The sequence below is a fragment of the Drosophila montana genome, unplaced genomic scaffold, assembly GCF_035044405.1.
Source record: "Drosophila montana isolate Dmon_TW-CO22-7 unplaced genomic scaffold, ASM3504440v1 contig_2481_1, whole genome shotgun sequence".
In the NCBI taxonomy this organism is placed as follows: Eukaryota; Metazoa; Arthropoda; class Insecta; order Diptera; family Drosophilidae; genus Drosophila; species Drosophila montana.
This window is the reverse complement of record NW_026997351.1, coordinates 704,015-727,617: the sequence shown is the minus strand read 5'-3', so window position 1 is coordinate 727,617 and position 23,603 is coordinate 704,015. Positions and strand designations below refer to the sequence as shown.

Sequence of the window (23,603 nt, the reverse complement as noted above, 5' to 3'; positions counted from 1 at the left end):
AAAAAAAAAAAAAATGGAAGCTTAAATAGGTAATTATGATTCAAGTCGATAGTTAAATGATATCGTTAATGTATAATAATAATCAATAGTCGAATAATCGAGATTCGCACAACACCAAATTGGAATTTACTGCAAGTTTAAATAATTATGAATATTAATGCAAACCGATTGATTTTGTATAACATAGGAATAACAATAATAAAAAAAAAAATTTATATACGTATAATAATTTCTACATAGTACATACACAATATCTCAATCGTATATTCATTCATTTTCTTTCGGTTCTTTTTTTGTTTTTATTTTTTTTTTTACTTTTTTGGGTCTAAAGCTTGCCTTGGATCTCGAGCTGGTGCCGCGAAACGCTTGCCACTCCTCTGGAGCACGCGGATGCGTTTAACACATTACAAATATGGATTACTTAAGATTATAATATATATATGTATATATATAAGTATGTGTATATGTATATGTGTAATTCACTCGCATATCGAAATATCGAAAATCATGTGATATAATTGCACATTCGTTAAGTTATATATATTCGTATTAAAGAGAAAAAAAAATAAACAAAAAAAAATGCACTACAAGAGACTTAAGCGCGGAGACGGCCAACTCAGATCAAGCTCAAGCGACTGTTGGTCTTGCGGAGCTGTGCACGCCAGGGAATGATGTTGTCGCTATCATCCTGATCGTCCTCGCCCTGATCCAGTGCATCCTGTGGTTGCTGCTGCTGCTGATGCTGCTGCTGCTGCTGCTGCAGCAGTGGTGGCTCGCAATCGCCGGGCTTGGCTGCTGTGGACCCTTCGCTGTGGTTCTCCTTGTTGCCCTGTGGATGCGCCTGCTGCGCCTGCTGCTGGAGCAGCTGCAGCTGCTGATAGTGCTGCTCGACATTGAGGCCGCCGGCGGCGCTGCAGGTGGCCAGATTGATGTTATCGATGGACATGGCGCGATTCTTGAGGCGCCAGGTGTCCGCCACGCGATTATTCTCCTCCACTTTGGGCGTATAGATGGCCGCTCTGCAAAATGGCACAGACAGCGAGCACAGGTCAGAGAGAGGATTCCGCCAGCTGCGCCACCTTATGCCCCCACACCCCACCACTTACTTCAGCTTGTTTTCAGTTTCTTCGCGACGAGCCAGCAAGTCGCGTTTCCATTGGGGTATCTGCGAGAGGCGACGCGACTCCGCCTCCTGGGCCATGCGATCCTCAAAGTCCTTTTTGGCCCGCTCGGCTGCCTTCTTTGCCATCATCTGGCGCTTCCAGTCGGGTATGGCATTGCCGGCCTGATCCTTTTCTGGTATCTGTAAGTAGATCTTTGACACGCATGATAATCCAGTTCACAGCCCCCACCCCGCAGCCCGCATCCATCGGCACGGCAACCTTGCGACTCACCTGATCAACATAGTTGTTGGCCGTAAACTGTTTGGTTATCTCCATATAATGCTCCGAGTCCATGCGATTGGCCATCTGCTGTTCGACCTTCATCTTCTTGATGCCGGGTATATCCTTTGAGATCTTCAGCTCGGCTATCAGATCCGTCTTCAGATATGTGTCCGTGCTGGTCGTCAGGCACTGCATGCTCAGACTGCGTGCCGGCATCTGGTAGGGCTTCGGCACCTTCTGTGTGTCCGTGCGTCGCAACTGTACAGAAATTTAAATGGGATCAGGGATTGGGCTATTGATCGAATGGCTTTCTAAGGTTCTTGCTGTCGCTTAAGCTATGATATCTGATATCTGAAAATGTATACATATGTACTCTACACAGCTGGTAAATGTTGCCAGGCTTTTCTTCGATTTTTGCTTAGTTATATTTTATAACATGCTTTTGGAAACTATGTATGATAATCCAAGTGTGTTTTAATTTAGTTAAAATGTTGCGAAAACAAAAAATAAAACTTTTATTTGATGATTTTATTTAAGATATAGAAGATATAAGAAAAGCAAACGAACTTATTTTCGTACGGCTGTATCAGTGACTACATGATTTACCTCTTCGATCGAATCGGATTCAAAACTTAAAACTCGGACACTAGATTGCCTGCAAACAGACGAACAGACTAACTTGACCGCCTATACATATGAAAGAGCTTATCCTGGCTGACTGACTAACTGACCGACTGACCACCCTAACAGCTGGAAAGCTGATTGCTTGAGAAATTCCACCCGCAACCGTGGAAAATTGGTGGAAAACGAATACATGAAACCATTCGGCTGACCCTTCGATCAGACTCAAACTAATTTTCAAAGATATTTATTAACATTTTAACTAGATCATTATTAAGATCCGAGATGTGTTTCTCACATTTCACAAAATCCACCTCCCAAGGTGAATTAGCGGATCAAATATGGACGAACGTTTAGCAATTACTACGCGTTGATCCGATTTGTTTCAAGTTTCGAAGATCTGTACAAGAAAATTCCCAATCGGTAGTTTAACCGAAAGTATAATTCTCATTTAATCGGCCTTAAACTTATTTTCCAAATTCAAAATATTAAGTAGCCGGGCTATATCCGCTAGTCAGGTATAAGCATTCTATATGGCCATTCCATCTGGGATACAACTCACCTGTACACTGTTCAGATCCTGTATGGAAATTGCGGACAGCGGCTGATGCTGCTTGCGCGTGGCCGTATCCTGGCTGCTGGGCCCAGCTGAGCCGTGCGGCTTCTTGGGCTTCTGTGACTTGCTGGTGGCATCGCCAGCCATTGCCGACAGCATCATTGGCATTGGCGGCGGCATCATATGCGGCAACGGTGGCGGCGGCGGCGGCAACGGTGGCTGCTCGCCCACGCCCAGAGCATGCGAATGATGCTGATGCTGGTGCGGATGCTGGTGCGAATGCTGATGATGATGATGCTGCTGCTGTGCGATCTGGATTTGCATGTAGTCCTCCGTGTCCGTGGAGCTGCAACAAATAAGGATTGTTAAATATTTGATGAAAAGCTGTGTGGGTGTGTCTCAGTGTGTGTCTCCGTGTGTGTGTGTGGCATAATGTGTGATGTGGGCCGGACCTGCGCCAGGCGTGTCGTGTGCGCAGTATCATCTTTGGATTGCAACTGATCGGAGCGAGGCGAACCAGTTGGCAAAAGTGGCCTGGCATGCAGCACGCATAAAATTTCATGCACTCTTGAGCCGCTGAGGAAGTGCGGCCGACTCGCGACTCGCGACTCGCGAGTGGTGCTGTTAATTGCCCCCATCCCCCAGCCAGCCCCCAGCCAGCCCCCAGCCATCGCCCAGGCAGCGATCGGCGTGAGCATGCGCTGGCATTGTCTGCAGCTTAATTAAGGCAACTGTACTTCTGCCACTTTTGGTGGTAATTACTTATGTTGCCGCCGCACGAGATGTGCAGCCAAATTAAAAAAAAAAAAAAACAAAAACAATAACTAAATAAATAACAGCTACAACTGCATCTCAACTCTCTGATGCAGCTGGGAGCTAGAGCTAGAGCTGCAGCTGAGGCTGGCATGACTTTCTTAACTTACCGGGCCGAGGATGGACACGAACGCTTATCGCTTATGCTCTTTAGATACTCCGACGGCTTGATGAGATGCGTGACGCCGTCTTGTGATTTGTTGGGAAAACTGGGCGGCACAAACGGCAGCACCAGCTGCTTGTTGACCAAATTGGGGCCACCGGAGCGCACGCCAACGCCGGCGCCCTCCCCGTTATAGCTGCCGCCATACTGCGACTGCTGCAGCTCGTAGTGATCCTCGGCGGATGAACCCACGCCATAGATGCTGGCCGCATAGACCGACTGTTGCTGCTGGTGATAGTGCGAGGGCTGATAGCTGCTGCTGCTGTTGCTGTTGCTGTTGCTGCCGCAGCGTTGCTTGCCCTCCGCATAGCCATAGATGCTGCCATTGGCGTGCTGATAGTGCCCATCCCCGTTGCCAGCGGTGGCAGCTGCTGCTGCTGCTGCTGCAGCGTCAGCGCAGGCGCCTCCATTACCGTTGCCGTTGCCGTTGATGTTGCTGTTGCTGTTGCCGTTGGCGTTGCCATTGCCATTGAGGAGCTTGGCTTTCTTGTTCGCTGGAATTGAACAAATTTATTTATGAGATTTAAGTCTTGTCTGCGTTAACTACTTATTGTGGGTTAGCAGTTATCCCAGCTCTTTGGTCACGCTAACTTGAGCTGCAACAACACACACACACGCACACACACACGGCACACTCTCGAGACACAACTCATTGCGTATGCAGCCTGTGACGACGCCTTTCACCAAAACTGCAGAATGGCGTTAATGGATTTCGACTACATCTTAATCAAATGCAGAGCTCTAAAACGCAGTTGTTGCCAAACAATCTAGCTTAGGGTGGAGCGCGGCAGATGATTAATGGCCATAAGTGCTTTCAAAGTCGCAGCTTTCGCAGTCGCAAGTCTTGGCATAGAATTGCCAAATTCAGCTAAATCAGTAACAGTTTTATAAGGCAAGAAAGCAAATCGAACTGATTCAAATATGGCATTCTACTTTATTTTTTACTATGAACCGAACCTAAAGCCAAAACAGTTACTCAAATATTTTTAAAAAGATAGTTTGGCTTAAGATAAATAACGTTTGAGGAAGACCCAGCGCCAAAAAGACCCAACCATTGCATTCTTATAAATATACCTATAAGGTGTATGAAAACTGAGTGTAGAACTTTAATTAGGCGCACGGCTAAAGATTATAAAACTCGATATTACATTATTTCTATAAGTTTTTAAACACACGATAAGTCCACGTTAGAGCCTAGGTCTGGGTTTATGGATGTGGAAAGCCCTTCGAATTCGAACGGATCCCTACTATAAACTGGCATTAAAACAAATTACAAATCGATGGGTTGAAAAAAGTGGTTGACCAAAAACCGATTCGATTGTAAAGTCAACCTTTTTTGATGTTTTTTTGGAATATCTCGGCCAAATACTGTCCGATTTGGGAATTTTATACCATTTTGGACTCGTAAGGATCAGTACTATCGATTGGCACCATAAATATAAAAATTCAAATTTTGAACAAAATCAACAAAATGGCAAGGGGTTACATCACGTTTTTTCTCAAATTTGGGGTCGGTTCGAAAATCAAAACTTTTTTTTTATATTTATTGATTATCTCGGGTAAATACTGTCCGATTTTGAAATGTTGTACCGTTTTGAATTCGTAGGGATCCCTACTATCAATTTGCATTCAAACATTTTAAAAATCGATGGGTTATTTTTTTTTTTTAATATTTCGGCCAAATACTGTCCGATTTTGGAATTTTATACCATTTTAGACTCGTAAGGATCAGTACTACCGATTGGCATCAAAAATATAAAAATCCAAGTTTTGACCAACCATCACGTTTTTTCTCAAATTCGGGGTCGGTTCGAAAATCAAAACTTTTTTGATGATTTTTATTGAATATCTCGGGTAAATACTGTCCGATTTTGAAATGTTATACCGTTTTGAATTCGTAGGGATCCCTACTATCAATCTGCATTCAAACATTTTAAAAATCGTTAGGTTGAAAAAAGTGGTTGACCAAAAACCGATTCGATAATAAAGTCAGCCTTTGTTGATGTTTTTTTTGAATATTTCGGCCAAATACTGTCCGATTTGGGAATTTTATACCATTTTAGACTCGTAAGGATCAGTACTACCGATTGGCATCAAAAATATAAAAATCGAAGTTTTGACCAAAATCAACAAAATTGCAAGGGGTTACATCACGTTTTTTCTCCAATTCGGGGTCGGTTCGAAAATCAAAACTTTTTTGATGATTTTTATTGAATATCTCGGGTAAATACTGTCCGATTTTGAAATGTTATACCGTTTTGAATTCGTAGGGATCCCTACTATCAATCTGCATTCAAACTTTTTAAAAATCGTTAGGTTGAAAAAAGTGGTTGACCAAAAACCGATTCGATAATAAAGTCAACCTGTTGATGTTTATTTTGAATATTTCGGCCAAATACTGTCCGATTTGGGAATTTTATACCATATTGGACTCGTAAGGATCAGTACTATCGATTGGCATCATAAATATAAAAATCCAAATTTAGACCAAAATCAACAAAATGGCAAGGGGTTACATCACGTTTTTCTCAAATTCGGGGTCGGTTCGAAAATCAAAACTTTTTTTATGATTTTGATTGAATATCTCGGGTAAATACTGTCCGATTTTGAAATGTTATACCGTTTTGAATTTGTAGGGATCCCTTCTATCAATTTGCATTCAAACATTTTAAAAATCGATGGGTTAAACAAAGTGGTTGACCAAAAACCGATTCGATAATAAAGTCAACCTTTGTTGATGTTTTTTTTGAATATTTCGGCCAAATACTGTCCGATTTGGGTATTTTATACCATTTTAGACTCGTAAGGATCAGTACTACCGATTGGCATCAAAAATATAAAAATCGAAGTTTTGACCAAAATCAACAAAATTGCAAGGGGTTACATCACGTTTTTTTCTCAAATTCGGGGTCGGTTCGAAAATCAAAACTTTTTTTATGATTTTTATTGAATATCTCGGGTAAATACTGTCCGATTTTGAAATGTTATACCGTTTTGAATTTGTAGGGATCCCTACTATCAATTTGCATTCAAACATTTTAAAAATCGATGGGTTAAACAAAGTGGTTGACCAAAAACCGATTCGTTTGTAAAGTCAACCTTTGTTGATGTTTTTTTTGAATATTTCGGCCATATACTGTCCGATTTGGAAATTTTATACCATTTTGGACTCGTAAGGATCAGTACTATCGATTGGCATCAAAAATATAAAAATCCAAATTTTGACCAAAATCAACAAAATGGCAAGGGGTTACATCACGTTTTTTCTCAAATTCGGGATCGGTTCGAAAATAAAATATTTTTTATATGATTTTTATTGAATATCTCGGGTAAATACTGTCCGATTTTGAAATGTTGTACCGTTTTGAATTCGTAGGGATCCCTATTATCAATCTGCATTCAAACATTTTAAAAATCGTTAGGTTGAAAAAAGTGGTTGACCAAAAACCGATTCGTTTGTAAAGTCAACCTTTGTTGATGTTTTTTTTGAATATTTCGGCCAAATACTGTCCGATTTGGGAATTTTATACCATTTTGGACTCGTAAGGATCAGTACTATCGATTGGCATCAAAAATATAAAAATCCAAATTTTGACCAAAATCAACAAAATGGCAAGGGGTTACATCACGTTTTTTCTCAAATTCGGGGTCGGTTCGAAAATCAAAACTTTTTTTTTATGATTTTTATTAAATATTTCGGGTAAATACTGTCCGATTTTGAAATGTTGTACCGTTTTGAATTCGTAGGGATCCCTTCTATTAATTTGCATTCAAACATTTTAAAAATCGATGGGTTAAACAAAGTGGTTGACCAAAAACCGATTCGTTTGTAAAGTCAACCTTTGTTGATGTTTTTTTGGAATATTTCGGCCAAATACTGTCCGATTTGGGAATTTTATACCATTTTGGACTCGTAAGGATCAGTACTATCGATTGGCATCAAAAATATAAAAATCCAAATTTTGACCAAAATCAAATAAATGGCAAGGGGTTACATCACGTTTTTTCTCAAATTCGGGGTTGGTTCGAAAATCAAAACTTTTTTTTTATGATTTTTATTAAATATTTCGGGTAAATACTGTCCGATTTTGAAATGTTGTACCGTTTTGAATTCGTATGGATCCCTATTATCAATCTGCATTCATTTTAAAAATCGTTAGGTTGAAAAAAGTGGTTGACCAAAAACCGATTCGATAATAAAGTCAACCTTTATTGATGTTTTTTTCGGAATATTTCGGCCAAATACTGTCCGATTTGGGAATTTTATACCATTTTGGACTCGTAAGGATCAGTACTATCGATTGGCATCAAAAATATAAAAATCCAAATTTTGACCAAAATTAACAAAATGGCAAGGGGTTACATCACTTTTTTTCTCAAATTCGGGGTCGGTTCGAAATTCAAAACTTTTTTTTATGATTTTTATTGAATATCTCGGGTAAATACTGTCCGATTTTGAAATGTTATACCGTTTTGAATTCGTAGGGATCCCTACTATCAATTTGCATTCAAACATTTTTAAAATCGATGGGTTAAACAAAGTGGTTGACCAAAAACCGATTCGTTTGTAAAGTCAACCTTTGTTGATTTTAAAAATCGTTAGGTTGAAAAAAGTGGTTGACCAAAAACCGATTCGATAATAAAGTCAACCTGTTGATGTTTATTTTGAATATTTCGGCCAAATACTGTCCGATTTGGGAATTTTATACCATATTGGACTCGTAAGGATCAGTACTATCGATTGGCATCATAAATATAAAAATCCAAATTTAGACCAAAATCAACAAAATGGCAAGGGGTTACATCACGTTTTTCTCAAATTCGGGGTCGGTTCGAAAATCAAAACTTTTTTTATGATTTTGATTGAATATCTCGGGTAAATACTGTCCGATTTTGAAATGTTATACCGTTTTGAATTTGTAGGGATCCCTTCTATCAATTTGCATTCAAACATTTTAAAAATCGATGGGTTAAACAAAGTGGTTGACCAAAAACCGATTCGATAATAAAGTCAACCTTTGTTGATGTTTTTTTTGAATATTTCGGCCAAATACTGTCCGATTTGGGTATTTTATACCATTTTAGACTCGTAAGGATCAGTACTACCGATTGGCATCAAAAATATAAAAATCGAAGTTTTGACCAAAATCAACAAAATTGCAAGGGGTTACATCACGTTTTTTCTCAAATTCGGGGTCGGTTCGAAAATCAAAACTTTTTTTATGATTTTTATTGAATATCTCGGGTAAATACTGTCCGATTTTGAAATGTTATACCGTTTTGAATTTGTAGGGATCCCTACTATCAATTTGCATTCAAACATTTTAAAAATCGATGGGTTAAACAAAGTGGTTGACCAAAAACCGATTCGTTTGTAAAGTCAACCTTTGTTGATGTTTTTTTTGAATATTTCGGCCATATACTGTCCGATTTTGAAATTTTATACCATTTTGGACTCGTAAGGATCAGTACTATCGATTGGCATCAAAAATATAAAAATCCAAATTTTGACCAAAATCAACAAAATGGCAAGGGGTTACATCACGTTTTTTCTCAAATTCGGGATCGGTTCGAAAATAAAATATTTTTTATATGATTTTTATTGAATATCTCGGGTAAATACTGTCCGATTTTGAAATGTTGTACCGTTTTGAATTCGTAGGGATCCCTATTATCAATCTGCATTCAAACATTTTAAAAATCGTTAGGTTGAAAAAAGTGGTTGACCAAAAACCGATTCGTTTGTAAAGTCAACCTTTGTTGATGTTTTTTTTGAATATTTCGGCCAAATACTGTCCGATTTGGGAATTTTATACCATTTTGGACTCGTAAGGATCAGTACTATCGATTGGCATCAAAAATATAAAAATCCAAATTTTGACCAAAATCAACAAAATGGCAAGGGGTTACATCACGTTTTTTCTCAAATTCGGGGTCGGTTCGAAAATCAAAACTTTTTTTTTATGATTTTTATTAAATATTTCGGGTAAATACTGTCCGATTTTGAAATGTTGTACCGTTTTGAATTCGTAGGGATCCCTTCTATTAATTTGCATTCAAACATTTTAAAAATCGATGGGTTAAACAAAGTGGTTGACCAAAAACCGATTCGTTTGTAAAGTCAACCTTTGTTGATGTTTTTTTGGAATATTTCGGCCAAATACTGTCCGATTTGGGAATTTTATACCATTTTGGACTCGTAAGGATCAGTACTATCGATTGGCATCAAAAATATAAAAATCCAAATTTTGACCAAAATCAACAAAATGGCAAGGGGTTACATCACGTTTTTTCTCAAATTCGGGGTCGGTTCGAAAATCAAAACTTTTTTTTTATGATTTTTATTAAATATTTCGGGTAAATACTGTCCGATTTTGAAATGTTGTACCGTTTTGAATTCGTAGGGATCCCTTCTATTAATTTGCATTCAAACATTTTAAAAATCGATGGGTTAAACAAAGTGGTTGACCAAAAACCGATTCGTTTGTAAAGTCAACCTTTGTTGATGTTTTTTTGGAATATTTCGGCCAAATACTGTCCGATTTGGGAATTTTATACCATTTTGGACTCGTAATGATCAGAACTATCGATTGGCATCAAAAATATAAAAATCCAAATTTTGACCAAAATCAAATAAATGGCAAGGGGTTACATCACGTTTTTTCTCAAATTCGGGGTTGGTTCGAAAATCAAAACTTTTTTTTTATGATTTTTATTAAATATTTCGGGTAAATACTGTCCGATTTTGAAATGTTGTACCGTTTTGAATTCGTATGGATCCCTATTATCAATCTGCATTCAAACATTTTAAAAATCGTTAGGTTGAAAAAAGTGGTTGACCAAAAACCGATTCGATAATAAAGTCAACCTTTATTGATGTTTTTTTTGGAATATTTCGGCCAAATACTGTCCGATTTGGGAATTTTATACCATTTTGGACTCGTAAGGATCAGTACTATCGATTGGCATCAAAAATATAAAAATCCAAATTTTGACCAAAATTAACAAAATGGCAAGGGGTTACATCACTTTTTTTCTCAAATTCGGGGTCGGTTCGAAATTCAAAACTTTTTTTTATGATTTTTATTGAATATCTCGGGTAAATACTGTCCGATTTTGAAATGTTATACCGTTTTGAATTCGTAGGGATCCCTACTATCAATTTGCATTCAAACATTTTTAAAATCGATGGGTTAAACAAAGTGGTTGACCAAAAACCGATTCGTTTGTAAAGTCAACCTTTGTTGATGTTTTTTTTTGAATATTTCGGCCAAATAATGTCAGATTTGGGAAATTTATTCAATTTTGGACTCGTAAGGATCAGTACTATCGATTGGCATCAAACAAATAAAAATCCAAATTTTGACCAAAATCAACCAAATGGCAGGGGGCGTTTTTCACGTTTTTTCTCAAATTCGGGGTCGGTTCGAAAATCAAAACTTTTTTGATGACTTTTCTTTAATATCTCGTTTAAATATCGACTGATTTTGGAATGTTATACCTCTTTGTATTTGTAAGGATCCCTAGTATCGATTGGTAATGTTTGGAATTTAATATCGGGGGTTGACATTAAACTTATTAACAAAAAACCAACTGTGGAATGATGTCCATCTTTTTGATGATTTTTATACTCTGAACCCATTAAAAATTGGTAAAGGGGGTATAATGTATTTGTGCAATCGTATGTAACATCTCCGACCATATAAAGTATTTATATTCTTGATCAGCATCAATAGCCGAGTCATTCTAGCCATGTCTGTCAGTCCGTCTGTCCTAGAATAGTATATATATCAGGTATCTTTCATTTTATAGCTATCGCCACGTCCGCGCTACCACTACATAGCTATAAATCAAATAAATGAATCAATTTGTATTGCCCAACAATTTAAGGAGGCGGCAAGAAGCGTGGTCTCTTGCGAGTTCGAGTCCAACCGAAGGAACTATGTTTTTTTTTTATCCCCTAGTCGGGAACTCCCGACTAGAGCCTGTTACTTGTTTAATTTAGTTAAACTGCAGATTTGTGCTGTGGCAAAAAATAACAATAGCAATTGAAGAACAAAGTCCGAAATTTTACATGAATTTGCTTGGACTTAAAATAATTTGTAAATTCTAGATAGAATATTCTTATTATATATTTATAATATAATATATAATTATATAATATATTCTAATTATGTCTTACTCAAAGATTAACAGTTTAAGATGTTAAATATTTCGGGTAAATGTAAAAAGTTTAATAAGAAAAAAAAAGAGCCAAGGAAACCCCAGAAAAATGACAGTTCGAATGATAAATGGCCAAAAAAGCAAGTGGTACACATGTTCCCAGTTAATTGGACATCAGGCGCTGCGCCTCCTTCTCTTTTTTGTCATGAGTCCTCGACATTGCAACTTTCACGGCTCCGTGAACGCAAGTTGGCCAACTCGTTTCTACGCTTCGACTTGGGGGCAGAGCTGGAAAGCTGCATTGCCGAGCGCGGCTTCCATTACGTCGATGTTAGATGGCATTGTGTATGGTCAGAGCACTCGCGACTGCATCCGATCGGGTCTAGCCAGTTTGGGCCGTTGATTTGGTGGCCAAACGAAATGTATAACAAAAACAACGTCCACTGACAAACGATTTCAGCAATTGCCAACAGTTTTCAACGTTTTATCAATTTCCAGAGCAGTTTAACTGGATGTGACACCGTCTGCATTTGGAATGGATTGCAATTGGTTCGGTCAGGTTTGAGCCTGCCAACGGCTTCCATTTTCATGGTGAAATTGAAAATGTAGATCGTCAAGTGCAAGCCAGTTGCCAAACTGGAAAAGGGATACGGCAAAGCTAGGAAAATGTATATAGAGGGTGACGAAAGGGAATGTGAGAAATATCAAAGGTTTTATTCCACTCTTTTCATATTTTTTGAGAAAATGCAAACAAAAGGAAAAAAAACCATTGCAAATAGATTAAGAAATGTGCTGTGAATATTTTTCCTATATCGTAGGATTAAAATAGTTTAAGATCCTTTTTAAGGTAAACATTTTGTTTGTTTATAATTATTTATATTAATTATTTCATAACACATATGCCAAAAGCACGCTTCACGAATGTGTAACTGTTATTAATAAAACAAAAATGAAAATAAAAACACAAATGTTTAAACAAATCGAATTATGCATTATTTTTATGGCTACACGAACGGATCGCACTTACACCGAAATATATCGAAACGATGAAAGCTCAGCGTAAAGTAATTTCGCCGCGTATTCTTATGGATCTTCATCGAGCCCGACATGTTCATACCGTATAAACTTCAACTTTGAACCGTATTTTTATTGAATAATTGAGGGCGAGAACACAATGCACAATCACATGCTCAATGGTTTGCAAACGAAGATTTATGGAAAAAATAAACAAATACGAATCTTAAGTCGAAACCCGTGAATATTCAGCTTTGAGCTGGGCTGTGGACGTTGACGATGTTGACTGGGCGAGCGTCGCTGGCAGCCTGATGCGAGTTCAAGCGATCGCCAAAGTTATTCACCCAAAACGACAACAGCAACAGCCACAATAACAATAACAACAACAACTGCAACTGCAACTGCAACAACAACAACAACAACGAGTCCGCGAGTCGTGTCGACTCCGAGCTGTGGCATCGTGAAGTCTTGTGAAATGCCTGTGCGAAAAACACGTTCACTTTCATTGGGTAAAAGTTTTGCAGCGCAGGCAGCGCGGGTGGATTGGCTGCCACAACCCACATGCAGCCCAGGCCATAATTGGCGGCATTGTGGTGCATGCACCAGAGGGAAATGGTGGGGAGGGGAGCGTGACAGTGGCAGTGGCAGTGGCAGCAGCAGCCAGAGGTGCCCGTCAATTTGCTGAACATATGCACTTCCGCCTGGGCCAACGACAGCGCCAAAGGATCCAGCGCTTCTGATCTGCAACCTGTCCGGTGGCAAGCAGCAAGCAGCAAGTGGCAAGTGGCAAGTGGCAAGTGGCATACAGTGACTACTGTATTGGGTTTCACTCAATTTGATGCCCATTTGAAACTGGTCGCTTGAATGCATTTGCAAACACAGTCAATGACAACGAAGTCTGTTCCTCTGCTTCCCCTTTAACTAGCCACCCATCGCACGTCTGTAGCCAACCCACCTGTAATATTTACCCACGTTGCTTTAAACTTCCACTTCTTTGTTTGGCCACATTGTTTTTTCAGCTTTTCCTGCTACAGTTTTTTGCCCAATGTTAACGTGTGAATTTTGCTCGAATGTCTATTTCATTTTGTATGCATACAACTAGTTCTCTGGCAAAGAAATGCCTATTGCGAGTGCATAGACCATTTACGAATGCATATTGCGAGTCAATGCATGTCAAATAGCTGGCATTCATTGTCTTCGGCCAGGTTAATACACTCGCTAAACTCTATAAACTGTCAGTTTGCTGACACTTCATTTTCTATACGGCCATAGATCTAACTGCTTAGCTGCTGACTGCAATAATACACTGTAAATAATAGTAATGAGATACATTCGCTCCTCATCTATTACCTTAATCTAAGCACATTTGTTAGCTGCTACAACTAATTGACCATAAATATAACATAGCCTGCCTTTCTTTTAATATACTTCGTATGTTTAATATGCTTGATATGAGTTAGAATATTGCCCATTGCCTTCCATAAATTAAGTGAGATTCTTAACAATCTGCAATACAAACATAACGCAACAGCTGCAAGCTGTTTCCGCTTAAACTACTTGGGAATTGTAAGATTGATCTGTTGTTAATTTCAATTGGTGTAGCTGCTGTTGCATGTTTGTTTGTTGCTGTTGTCTATTTAAACGCTCCTCTGGTCAATTGCAGCCAATTTGCCAAATGGTTAACAAAATGTTGACCAAAGTTGTTTGGTTGGCGTCTGGTTGTTGGGCAATTCCAGTTTTAGCCAACTTTGTGCTGCTAATTGATCAATCAATGCGACTGGCAGCGCTTTTTGCTCGCCCCCCGCTTAGCCAATAATGTCAAAGACCCCGTCAATGGTGCGTGAGTGGGTTCAAGAGTTATTGATTAAGGCGTGCAATAGGGCAACGCTCGGTTTTACTGATCAGACGAAAAAGAAACTGTAGAACAAATTGTGTGAACTATGTGTGCGTAAGAAGTATGGGCAATGGCAACTGTTGAATGGACTTGCGTTGAACTACTTGTAATGCAACTTGGTGCGCTTCTTCTTGCCCAGCTTATTGATGCATTTCATTTTGGAGTGGCATCTGCGATTCGTTGTGGATGCGGAAGCGGCCGCTGAGCTGGTGCAGGGCACATCACCATTGGCCACGTTGCGCATGCCCATGGTGAGAACGTCGGGATTGGGCCAGAGCGGTTCCTCTGGGTCGGCGATCTTGACGTCCAGCAAGTGGCGATCGAGCAGCTCCAGCTGATGATCTGTGGCAAATTTAGGGTCCAGCGAGCTCATAAAGAGCGTTGCATTGCCAACGCTGTAAATGACATAGGTATCCTTAACATTCAGATTCTCTGGCAGCTTATCTGTCAGATCATCCAGGCTGGGCGCCGTCGGCTCCTCGGTGAGCAGCGTTCTGCTCAATTGTGTCATCGCCGGCGTCTGTTTGGGTGACATGTGAACGGTCGTTGTTTCATCGGAGCTGCTGCTTAGCGGCCTGCTATCCAGCAGATCCGACCAGCCCAGGCTCGAACCATCGGTGCTCATGGCTCACAACTCCCGCCGTTAATGGGTATGTTTTTTTATTGAGTTTTTTGTGTTTGTGTTTTATTGTCGAATTTCGTAATTTGTGATTTGTACGTTTTTGTTTACCAAAATTATGTTGTGTGGCCGAAATTTGGATTCGAAATGTCTGACCTGGCATAATGCCGGAGCACACTTGACTAAGTATGAAGTGAGTTCTTGATCTAAGAACTTTCATGGGCTATTTTTAAAGACTCGGTGGGGAGTTAAAACCGTGCCTCTAATACTTCAGTCCATTATCCCATAGGATTCATAACATTCACTCAAAGTGCCGCTATCATTTAGAGACGAGCTGGCCAACATACCTGATATGGTCGACATGGTGCGATTGTGATTGCCACGCACCAGTTCCGAGGGACGCAGACTGGGCTCCTCCACAACCTCTAGGCCTGAGTCCGAATCCACGGCGTCATGTCCGGCTGCAGAGCCAACAGTTGTTGTGACTGTCGCTTGTGTTGTTGTCGCTGTTGCGGGTGGCGGTGCGTTGCCAAAGTGATTCTTCTTATAGATGTTGTTACTGTTATTTGAGTTGATGTTGTTGCTGCTGCTGTTGCTGTTGTTGCTGGAGTGTTCGCCATTCAGGTTGTTGCGCTGCACGGGAGCACGCAGTGGCGGCGGCAGGGGTGGCGGCGGAGGTCCATTAACTAAAGGGTGAGAGAGAAGGAACAGAGGGCGAGTGTTAGTAGAACTGGTTTACCGAGAATAAGGTATCCTTACAGACATATATGACAATAGTGATTATTATTACCCGGCTTTGCACGACCCAAAATTTCTATGAATTTCCTTTGCTCCATACCACGTATGGGAAATGCATTCTTGAATAACTTCGATGCTTAAAGACCGGTTTTTTTTTAATTATCAGGGAATGAACATGGCATGGAAAAGTATTCATGAACTTAAAGTACAATGCTCTACCTTTAAAAATAAGTTTCTTCCAATTTTTGGGAGAATTGGTTGAGGTATCCAATAAGTGAAACATTTTAAATCGATGTATACTTAATGAGAATCTAGATACCCCCTTCAATGTGTCTCGCTTTAAAAAACATGTCTCAAAATCAATATTTATCGATATTATGAAAGTGGGAGCAAATGCTGCGTGATATGCAAGATATATGTGTGTACTAAATGGAGTGGGAGATGCTGCCTTCTGCCTGTTACATACATTTGCACAGAAACATTTCACCCTTTTTACTCATTTGTAATGGGTATGCAAATAGGAGAAAATATAGCAATGATGCTTATATGCTAAGACTTACCCACGGCTAGATTCTGCATGGGCGGCGCCGAGGAGACGCGTTTCAAATTCCTGTTCATGTTGTTGGAGCCGTTTTGATTGATGCTGTTGCTGCTGTCGCTGTTGCTGTTGCTGTTGATGTGGACATTACCATTGCTGCTGCTGTTGTTGTTGTTGTGCATGGACAGGTTGGGATTGCTGCTAAGCATGCCAGCATCCGCCAAGTTGTTGCGTATCATGGAGTTCTTGTGCGACTGCTTGGTGCGCTCGGCAACATCCTCGGGCGGGCAGACGCTCTCGTAGGTGTCGCTCTTGATGCCGCCATTCAGGAGCTGATTCTTCAGATTTAGATTTATGTTCTTGCCGCTATAGTTATCCTTGATGCTTGAATCGTATTTGCTGCTGTGCAGGCCAATCATTGAATGCGATTTATTGCGATTCAGTAGGCTTATGTTGTTGTTGTTGTTGATGTTGTTGCTGCTGCTGCTGCTGTTGTTGTTGTTATTGTTGCTGCCGTTGTTGCTGCTACTGTTGTTATAGTTGTTGCGCTTGTTGTTCAAATGCTGTAACAGGAGAAGACAGAGAGAAAGAAAAAGGAGGAGCTTAAATTTGATGGCACGAATCACCCTGTTTGCCGCGCTACTCACATGGTTGCTGTACTGCAGCACCACATCTGTGCTGCGCGTGGAGCTGGCGCTGGCGGATCGGGAATGTGAGCCACTATCGCGGGAGCGTGATCTGCCCACACTATATTTGTGCTGCAACTGTTGCTGCTGCTGCTGCTGTTGCTGCTGCTGCTGCTGCTGTTGCTGCTGCTGTTGCTGAAGCTGTTGTTGCTGCTGCTGTTGCTGTTGCTGTTGTTGCTGATGCTGATGTTGATGCTGATGTTGCTTACGTGACTCCTCGCGTACCAAATATATATCCTCGTAGTCATGATCACCGTTCTGATTGCCATTGCTGCTGATGTTGCTGCTGCTGCTCTTATGTTGCTTGTAGCTGCTGTTGCTGTTGTTGTTGTTGTTATTATTGTTGTTGCCGCTGCTGCTGCCGCTGCTGTTGTTGTTGTTGTTGTTCTTAATGTTGCTGCTGCTGCTGATATTGCTGCTGCTTCCATGCCGATTGAAGCTCTGACTGCGCAGCTGGTGCGGATGCTGGTGATGATTGTGACTGTGATTATTACTGTGATGATGACTGCTGCTCTTTGGCGAGTTGAAGCTGGACGAGATGGAAACGGACTCATCGGAGCCGCTGCCTGCGCCGCTCGAGCTGGAATGGACATCCGCCTGAATGGTCATGATGGCATTGCTGGCCTTCGATTGTATCGAGTGCAATGGATGCGGCATCTGGTGCTGCTTCACGCTGCTGCAGTCCGAGTCAACGAACAAATCGCGCACCCGATTGTAGATGATCTCCTGGGGATCGTGCAGAAAGAACGACTCGCCCGATATGCTCCCGTTCGGCGAGGGCGTGGCATACATGCCGCCATTTCGCATCGGATTCACATAGAGGCCATCGTTGGGCAGCAGCGCACCGCCGCCGCTTGTGCTGCCCGTCGCACCGCCACCACCAGCACCACCACCCGCGGCGCCATAGAGCTTCTCCGAGGAGCTGCGCGACTGTTGCGAGTACAAAGCGTCGCTGTTCTTGCGAGTAATGCCAACGCCCAAGCCCAAGCCCATGCCCAGGCCAACGCCAGCAGCGGCAGCAGCTGCCGTCACAGCTGGCGGATGCAAATAAAATGGCTCCACATCGGAGCTGAGCGTGGATGAGGACTTTGATTTGATCGTGTTGCTGCGGCTTGTCTGCTTGCTGGAATTTGTATTCGAGTTGCAGCTGCTGCTCATGTGTTGCTGCTGTTGCTGCTGCTGCTGCTGCTGCAGCTGCTGTTGATGTTGATGTTGGTGCTGCGATTTGTGACGCTGTGTGTTGTTGTTCTTGTTGTTGTAGTCCACGGTGGTGCCATGCTGCACCAGCACATTGAGGCACTGTAAGGCAAGAAACAGGCATTGGTTAAAACGTGTTGAACGCATTGTTGCCATGTGGCGGCAGTTGGTCTCGATACTCACCTCCACCTGTTGATTCTCGGCCGCATCGTTAATCGGCGATTTGCCATATTTGTCCAGCGACAATTTGGCGCCGTGGTTGAGCAGCCAACGTACCACAGACAGATGGCCACGCGAGGCGGCAAAATGCAGTGGAGTGGCACCGTCTCCATCACGTAAATTGGGATCCACGCCCTGATCCTGCACCTGTGAGTGCAATCAAGCAAATGTTATTAACAAACAAAATCATAAATCAATAATTAAAGCCTATTAGGCTTAGTTGAATTTATGAAAATCGCATAGAAAGGCGATATTGAAGAGAGAACAAAACAGGTTGAGTGAGAGGGAGATATGAGTGACGGAAGAAAAAGTGATAAATGAACAGAGGAAAGACAGAGAGAGAGTGAGCGATATATAAATATATATGGCGATAGAAACAGAGGAAGAAAGAGAAAGGTCGCAAGAAAGATGCAGAGGAAGGGAACGAGATGGTAAGAGAAAGAGCGAGAGACGGATAAGGGATGCTTGATAGTAACAGAGAGGGGAAAGAGAAAGAGACAGTGAGAGAGACGAGCAATTAAAGAATGATGGAGATGGAAAGAGCGAAAGAGATAGAAAGAATCCATTTATTCTATTACTAGCACATTCACTGAGGTCGACATATGTATATATAGACCATAAAGAAGCGTAAATGTCTCCTTCTGCCTGTTATACAACTTAAGTGGACACAGCTATCAAATAAATGGTAAAGATACATATATATGTATATATACATTTACTGATTTGTAGGGGGAGGAGGGGGGAGTGGTTAGCTTGTTTCTCTCGCACTCAGTGGCAAAACGAAGCTGTTGGCAATTTAATGGATTGTCACCCGCTCCACAAGGATCCATTGTGAACTGTCAATATTGTGACGTGTCGTCGTGTGGCTTGACAAGACTTGAGTCGCACGGAGTGCTTAGTGGGCACTTCTCAGGCACGCACACACACACAAACACATACAGACACACGCATGTGGAAAGTGGTTTGCTTGATGTGTGTGCGTCTCCCGCTTTAGCTGCTGCATTGGCAATGCAAAACTATTTAGTTCAATTTAGAAAGGTGATTTTCAACTGGCACCCAAAGTCGACCCGCCAAGCTGATGTCCAGTTTACGTTGAGAGATCTTCAAAGAGACAGAAAGAGACAGCCGGCGCCCGAAGAGCGGCAACGATTCCCAGCGGATACGAAGTAAAAGAACATTGTTAGCATTACGATTTGCTCCAGCTTTGACTCGGACTTCGACTTTGGAGTCTGGAATCGGTTACTGGTTACCGCTTGATAAATTGCATAGGCCATGCGACAAACGAGTCAAAGACCGGGCACCGTTAACTGTGCGATCTGTAACCAGGATAAGAACATGCAGAAGGCCATGCGCCTTGCGGTTGAAACGAGTTCATGTTTCTTTTTGTTTTGCTGTTAGCCTCATTTTGGCACTTAGCGTTGGTATTTTTGGCATTTGGCAACGAGTGCAGCAAGCACTTAAATGTGTGGGTACTCACCATCCATTTGAGGCAATCCAAGCAGCCCATTTGTGAAGCGGCATGGATCGGTGCCATGCCGTCGCGTGCGCGCACATAGAGCGAGCCGCCGGCTTCAAGCACCAGAAACTTGAGCACCTCCAAATGCCCCTCCTGGGCGGCCAGGTAAACGGGCGTGACATCATTGTCCATTTGCGTATTGGCGCTGCAAGATAGAATAAACATATATATACATACATGAAAGAAATCTAGTCAGTTATGTTGTATGTTCAGTTTCAGTTTTAATTAGCTAAGGCCACAATCGCTTGCAGTTCTCTAATGAGCAAAAACCCAACACCGTCCGCACCGTCCGCACCGTTCGCACCGTGCCCCGTGCCCCATGTCCCATGCCCCCCGTGTGGCATTCACTTGCAACAAAGTTGTGAAAACGATTTGGTAACACAAAAACTACTAATGGCTGCCATATAGAGTTTGCGATACAAAGATATATAGATACAAATTAAAGTATCATCAATGCCAACATGAAAAGAAAACAGAAAACAAGTTGACAGATTGCGTTGGGCCCCCTCTCACCCTCTCTCTCTCCCTACCAGCTGGTTGCCAGCTAGTTTTTGTGTTTTGCTATGCACAAAATTTAAAAAGTGGATGATGGACAGCTGATATATATGTCTAGTATCTGCCATATCCACGCGTTATAGCTGATGTTTACCACACACATCGGAAAAGTTATTTCGTTTTTCGTATGCCTAATACAGGGAAAAATAGACATAATTTTCATACGGCTTATGTGTAGAAGGTGTTCCAGACTATGGTCAAAGAAAGTAAGTTTAAGCCCAAAAGAAATGTGTTCACGTTTCGAACCGGCGTGTTGGTTCAACTCGTGAAGCCGTTTTTTGACATCTTAATGTTCAGCTTTTGAGACCGGCTCTTGAAAGTTGTTTTATTTGAAGCAAACCATTAAAAAAAAATGGTTTTGCTTGTTTCGTTTCATGATAAAAAATAAATTGGGGTTTCATTCAAAATTGGTTTACAACCTTGCTTAAAAGCTCATATTTGTTGGAAAAGAGTTAAAGTTTAAAAAAACATTTCATGGCTAATAGATTCATAATTAATAAAGAATATAGCAAAGTCAGCAGGCTTAAACTATATGATCTTAAACCATTGAATTTTCCTTTTGATTTGCAAAGACATCGATTCTTTTTATGCAGTTAACATAGTATATTGAACATAGTAGAAAACAGATTAAATACAACTGATTTGCGATCATAAAGGAATAATCATATTATGAATGATTTCTTAATCTTATATTTCATGACTCCACTTTAGATTCTTTTTCATTTTGTTATTGTATAATTTTGGTTATTATTTATTTGCAATCGTATTTCGATTGGTTGCCAGCACTGTTGCTGCTCACCTCACGACGCTGCGTCGATTGTTTTGCTCCTTGCGACCCTGGCCAGCGCCTGCGACCAACATGGACGTGGCCTCATCATCGTTGGAGTCGCCGTTGCCGGCGGAGACTTTTCTTTGATGCACCTCCATTATGCGTTCGCTGAGATTGCTAAGATTTTCGCTGGGATTGATATCCTCCTGGCTATTATTGTGCTTGCTGTGCTTTTGGTTGGAACTGTGAACGCCGGCTGTGTCTTCGCCGTGCTCTGCATCAGGATCGTGGCAGTTGCTGTGGCGGCGACTGCTGCTGCTGCTGTGGCTGCTGCTGCTGCTGCTGTTGCTTCTCTTATTGTTGTGGTTGCTGCTACTGCTGCTGCTGAGGATGGCAGTGGTCACGCAGTTCACCTCTGTGGAGATGATGGTGTGTATGTCATTGTTGGACTTGCTCTTCTGCTTGCTGCGACGGTACGAGGTCAGACTTGTGGTCATGCGGCCGAGCAGGCCCTTCTTAACGTTGATGGTCGAGAAGTAGCTACAGAGTTGGATTTTTCTTTTGGTTTTTTCTTGCAGGGTTTGCAGCAGGTTGTGCCAGAGTTAAGTGTGTGTGTGTGTGTGTGTGGGTGTGTGTGTGGGTGGGCAAGGACAGCGTGACGCGAGTGTTGTTTAAGTTTAACTTGTGCATGGAGAAGACGTTACGACACGAGACGCGAGTAAACAATGCGGGAACTGCAGTAAACCACAATGGGCGGTACTTAAAGAGGGGGGCGTGGTTGTGTTGTTGTGCAATTGTTGTGCTATTAAAAATACTGTTGAAATGCCTTTGCTTACCTACGCGCAGTTATTGTTACCTATGTGACTTTCGTTTTTATGTCGCGTATGCCATAATACAGTTCATATAAACAGAATCAACTGGTTTTTCGGTTGAGTTTTCCCCAATACCGTTACATACACAGACACACACACACACACAACACACACAACACACACGGCACACGCTGAGATAAAGAAAATAAATGGTATATATTGAAACGGTTAAAAGAAAAATCACTTTGATATTCGATTCGATTGTTTTTCGTTGCGTTTTTTCCAAGATTGAAGCTCTCAACTGTTTTCTGCTTCCGTTTATTTGCATTTCAAGTTTGTGGCACGGTTAACAACAACACGCACAGCTCTCGCGGTCACATGCATAAATCTAAATCAATCGTTAGTTGAGTTAGTTGTGTCACCCCCCGCCCCGCAGCCACTCGAAACCGAAAGTTAACACGGTCGAAAAGTCAAGTCGTAGAGTTGAAAATTTTGGATGGCGCCGGCCGCATTGCGTCTGCCACGGCAGCTGCAACTGACTCTCAATGTGGCCGCCACACGATTGAGCCATCGGCTGCCTGCCCCAGCAAACTTCTAGTTTCTTTTGTTTCGCTTCTGCCACCTCAGCTCTGCTTTTTTCGGGGTGAAATTAACGCAAAATACTACAAAAAACAAGCAAAAAAAAAAAAAAAAAATGGCAATGCAGACCAGATCACATACTAAAGACTCAGCCATAGACTTTTCTCTCTGTGTTACGCCCGGGCGGAGCGGAGCGGGCGTCTCTGGCCTGTGATAGCAGCCGCGGGCTATGATGCACATTTGCTACCATTTGTCTATGTTATTAGCTACAGCACCGTGTGACAAAACTGAATAAAATCAAAGCTTACTATAATCGAAAAACGGACAAAAAAAATATATAATATGCACCATTTCGAACACTTTCTATCACCCTTTTAAGTACTAATACTAAATCTTGATTGGCGTAGATGCTAAAGAAACGTGTCAATAAATTCTTTAAAAATAAAACATTAATAAAATATGCAATTTTTTCGTCGTTTGTGCCTCCAAAATTAATAAAAATTTCCAAGATTTACCCCAAGAACTTGTTAAAACAATATGCTAACATACACTTTGCCTGACTATTTTATATAAAAGAAATAAATAAATAAAAATAATGTTTGATGCCATAATTTCTGTCAAAGCCTTAGCCAGTTCACGATTATTTAAAGATCGAGTTGTGTTAAAATATATGGGAGTTAAGCAAGCCAAGTTTGCAAAAATAATGCAAAATCTACAAAATCTACCATAAATTATACGCTCCTTATTCAAGTTGAAAGTTGTGTAG

General features: G+C 41.3%; 1 protein-coding gene across 6 annotated transcripts in view; it reads right to left on the bottom strand.

Annotated features, from left to right (window-relative positions):
* Window positions 1–515: 515 nt before the first annotated feature.
* LOC135428421 (uncharacterized protein DDB_G0283357-like) overlaps window positions 516–23,603 on the bottom strand; it is a 49,014-nt gene continuing 25,926 nt past the window's right edge. For 2 of the 6 annotated variants that reach the window (XM_064682391.1, XM_064682394.1), the window contains exons 3-12: window positions 20,084–20,267; window positions 18,571–18,753; window positions 17,152–18,489; window positions 16,527–17,067; window positions 15,576–15,914; window positions 3,486–4,032; window positions 2,569–2,908; window positions 1,395–1,643; window positions 1,107–1,315; window positions 516–1,019 (exon numbers count right to left, since the gene is read on the bottom strand). In XM_064682391.1, the coding sequence (XP_064538461.1) occupies window positions 617–1,019; window positions 1,107–1,315; window positions 1,395–1,643; window positions 2,569–2,908; window positions 3,486–4,032; window positions 15,576–15,914; window positions 16,527–17,067; window positions 17,152–18,489; window positions 18,571–18,753; window positions 20,084–20,267 (4,333 nt within the window). In that variant the 3' untranslated portion in view covers window positions 516–616. Of the gene's footprint in view, window positions 1,020–1,106; window positions 1,316–1,394; window positions 1,644–2,568; window positions 2,909–3,485; window positions 4,033–15,575; window positions 15,915–16,526; window positions 17,068–17,151; window positions 18,490–18,570; window positions 18,754–20,083; window positions 20,268–21,476; window positions 22,385–23,603 lie in introns of those variants that run through there. The other 4 variants (XM_064682396.1, XM_064682393.1, XM_064682395.1 and 1 more) reach the window with 4 other exon arrangements.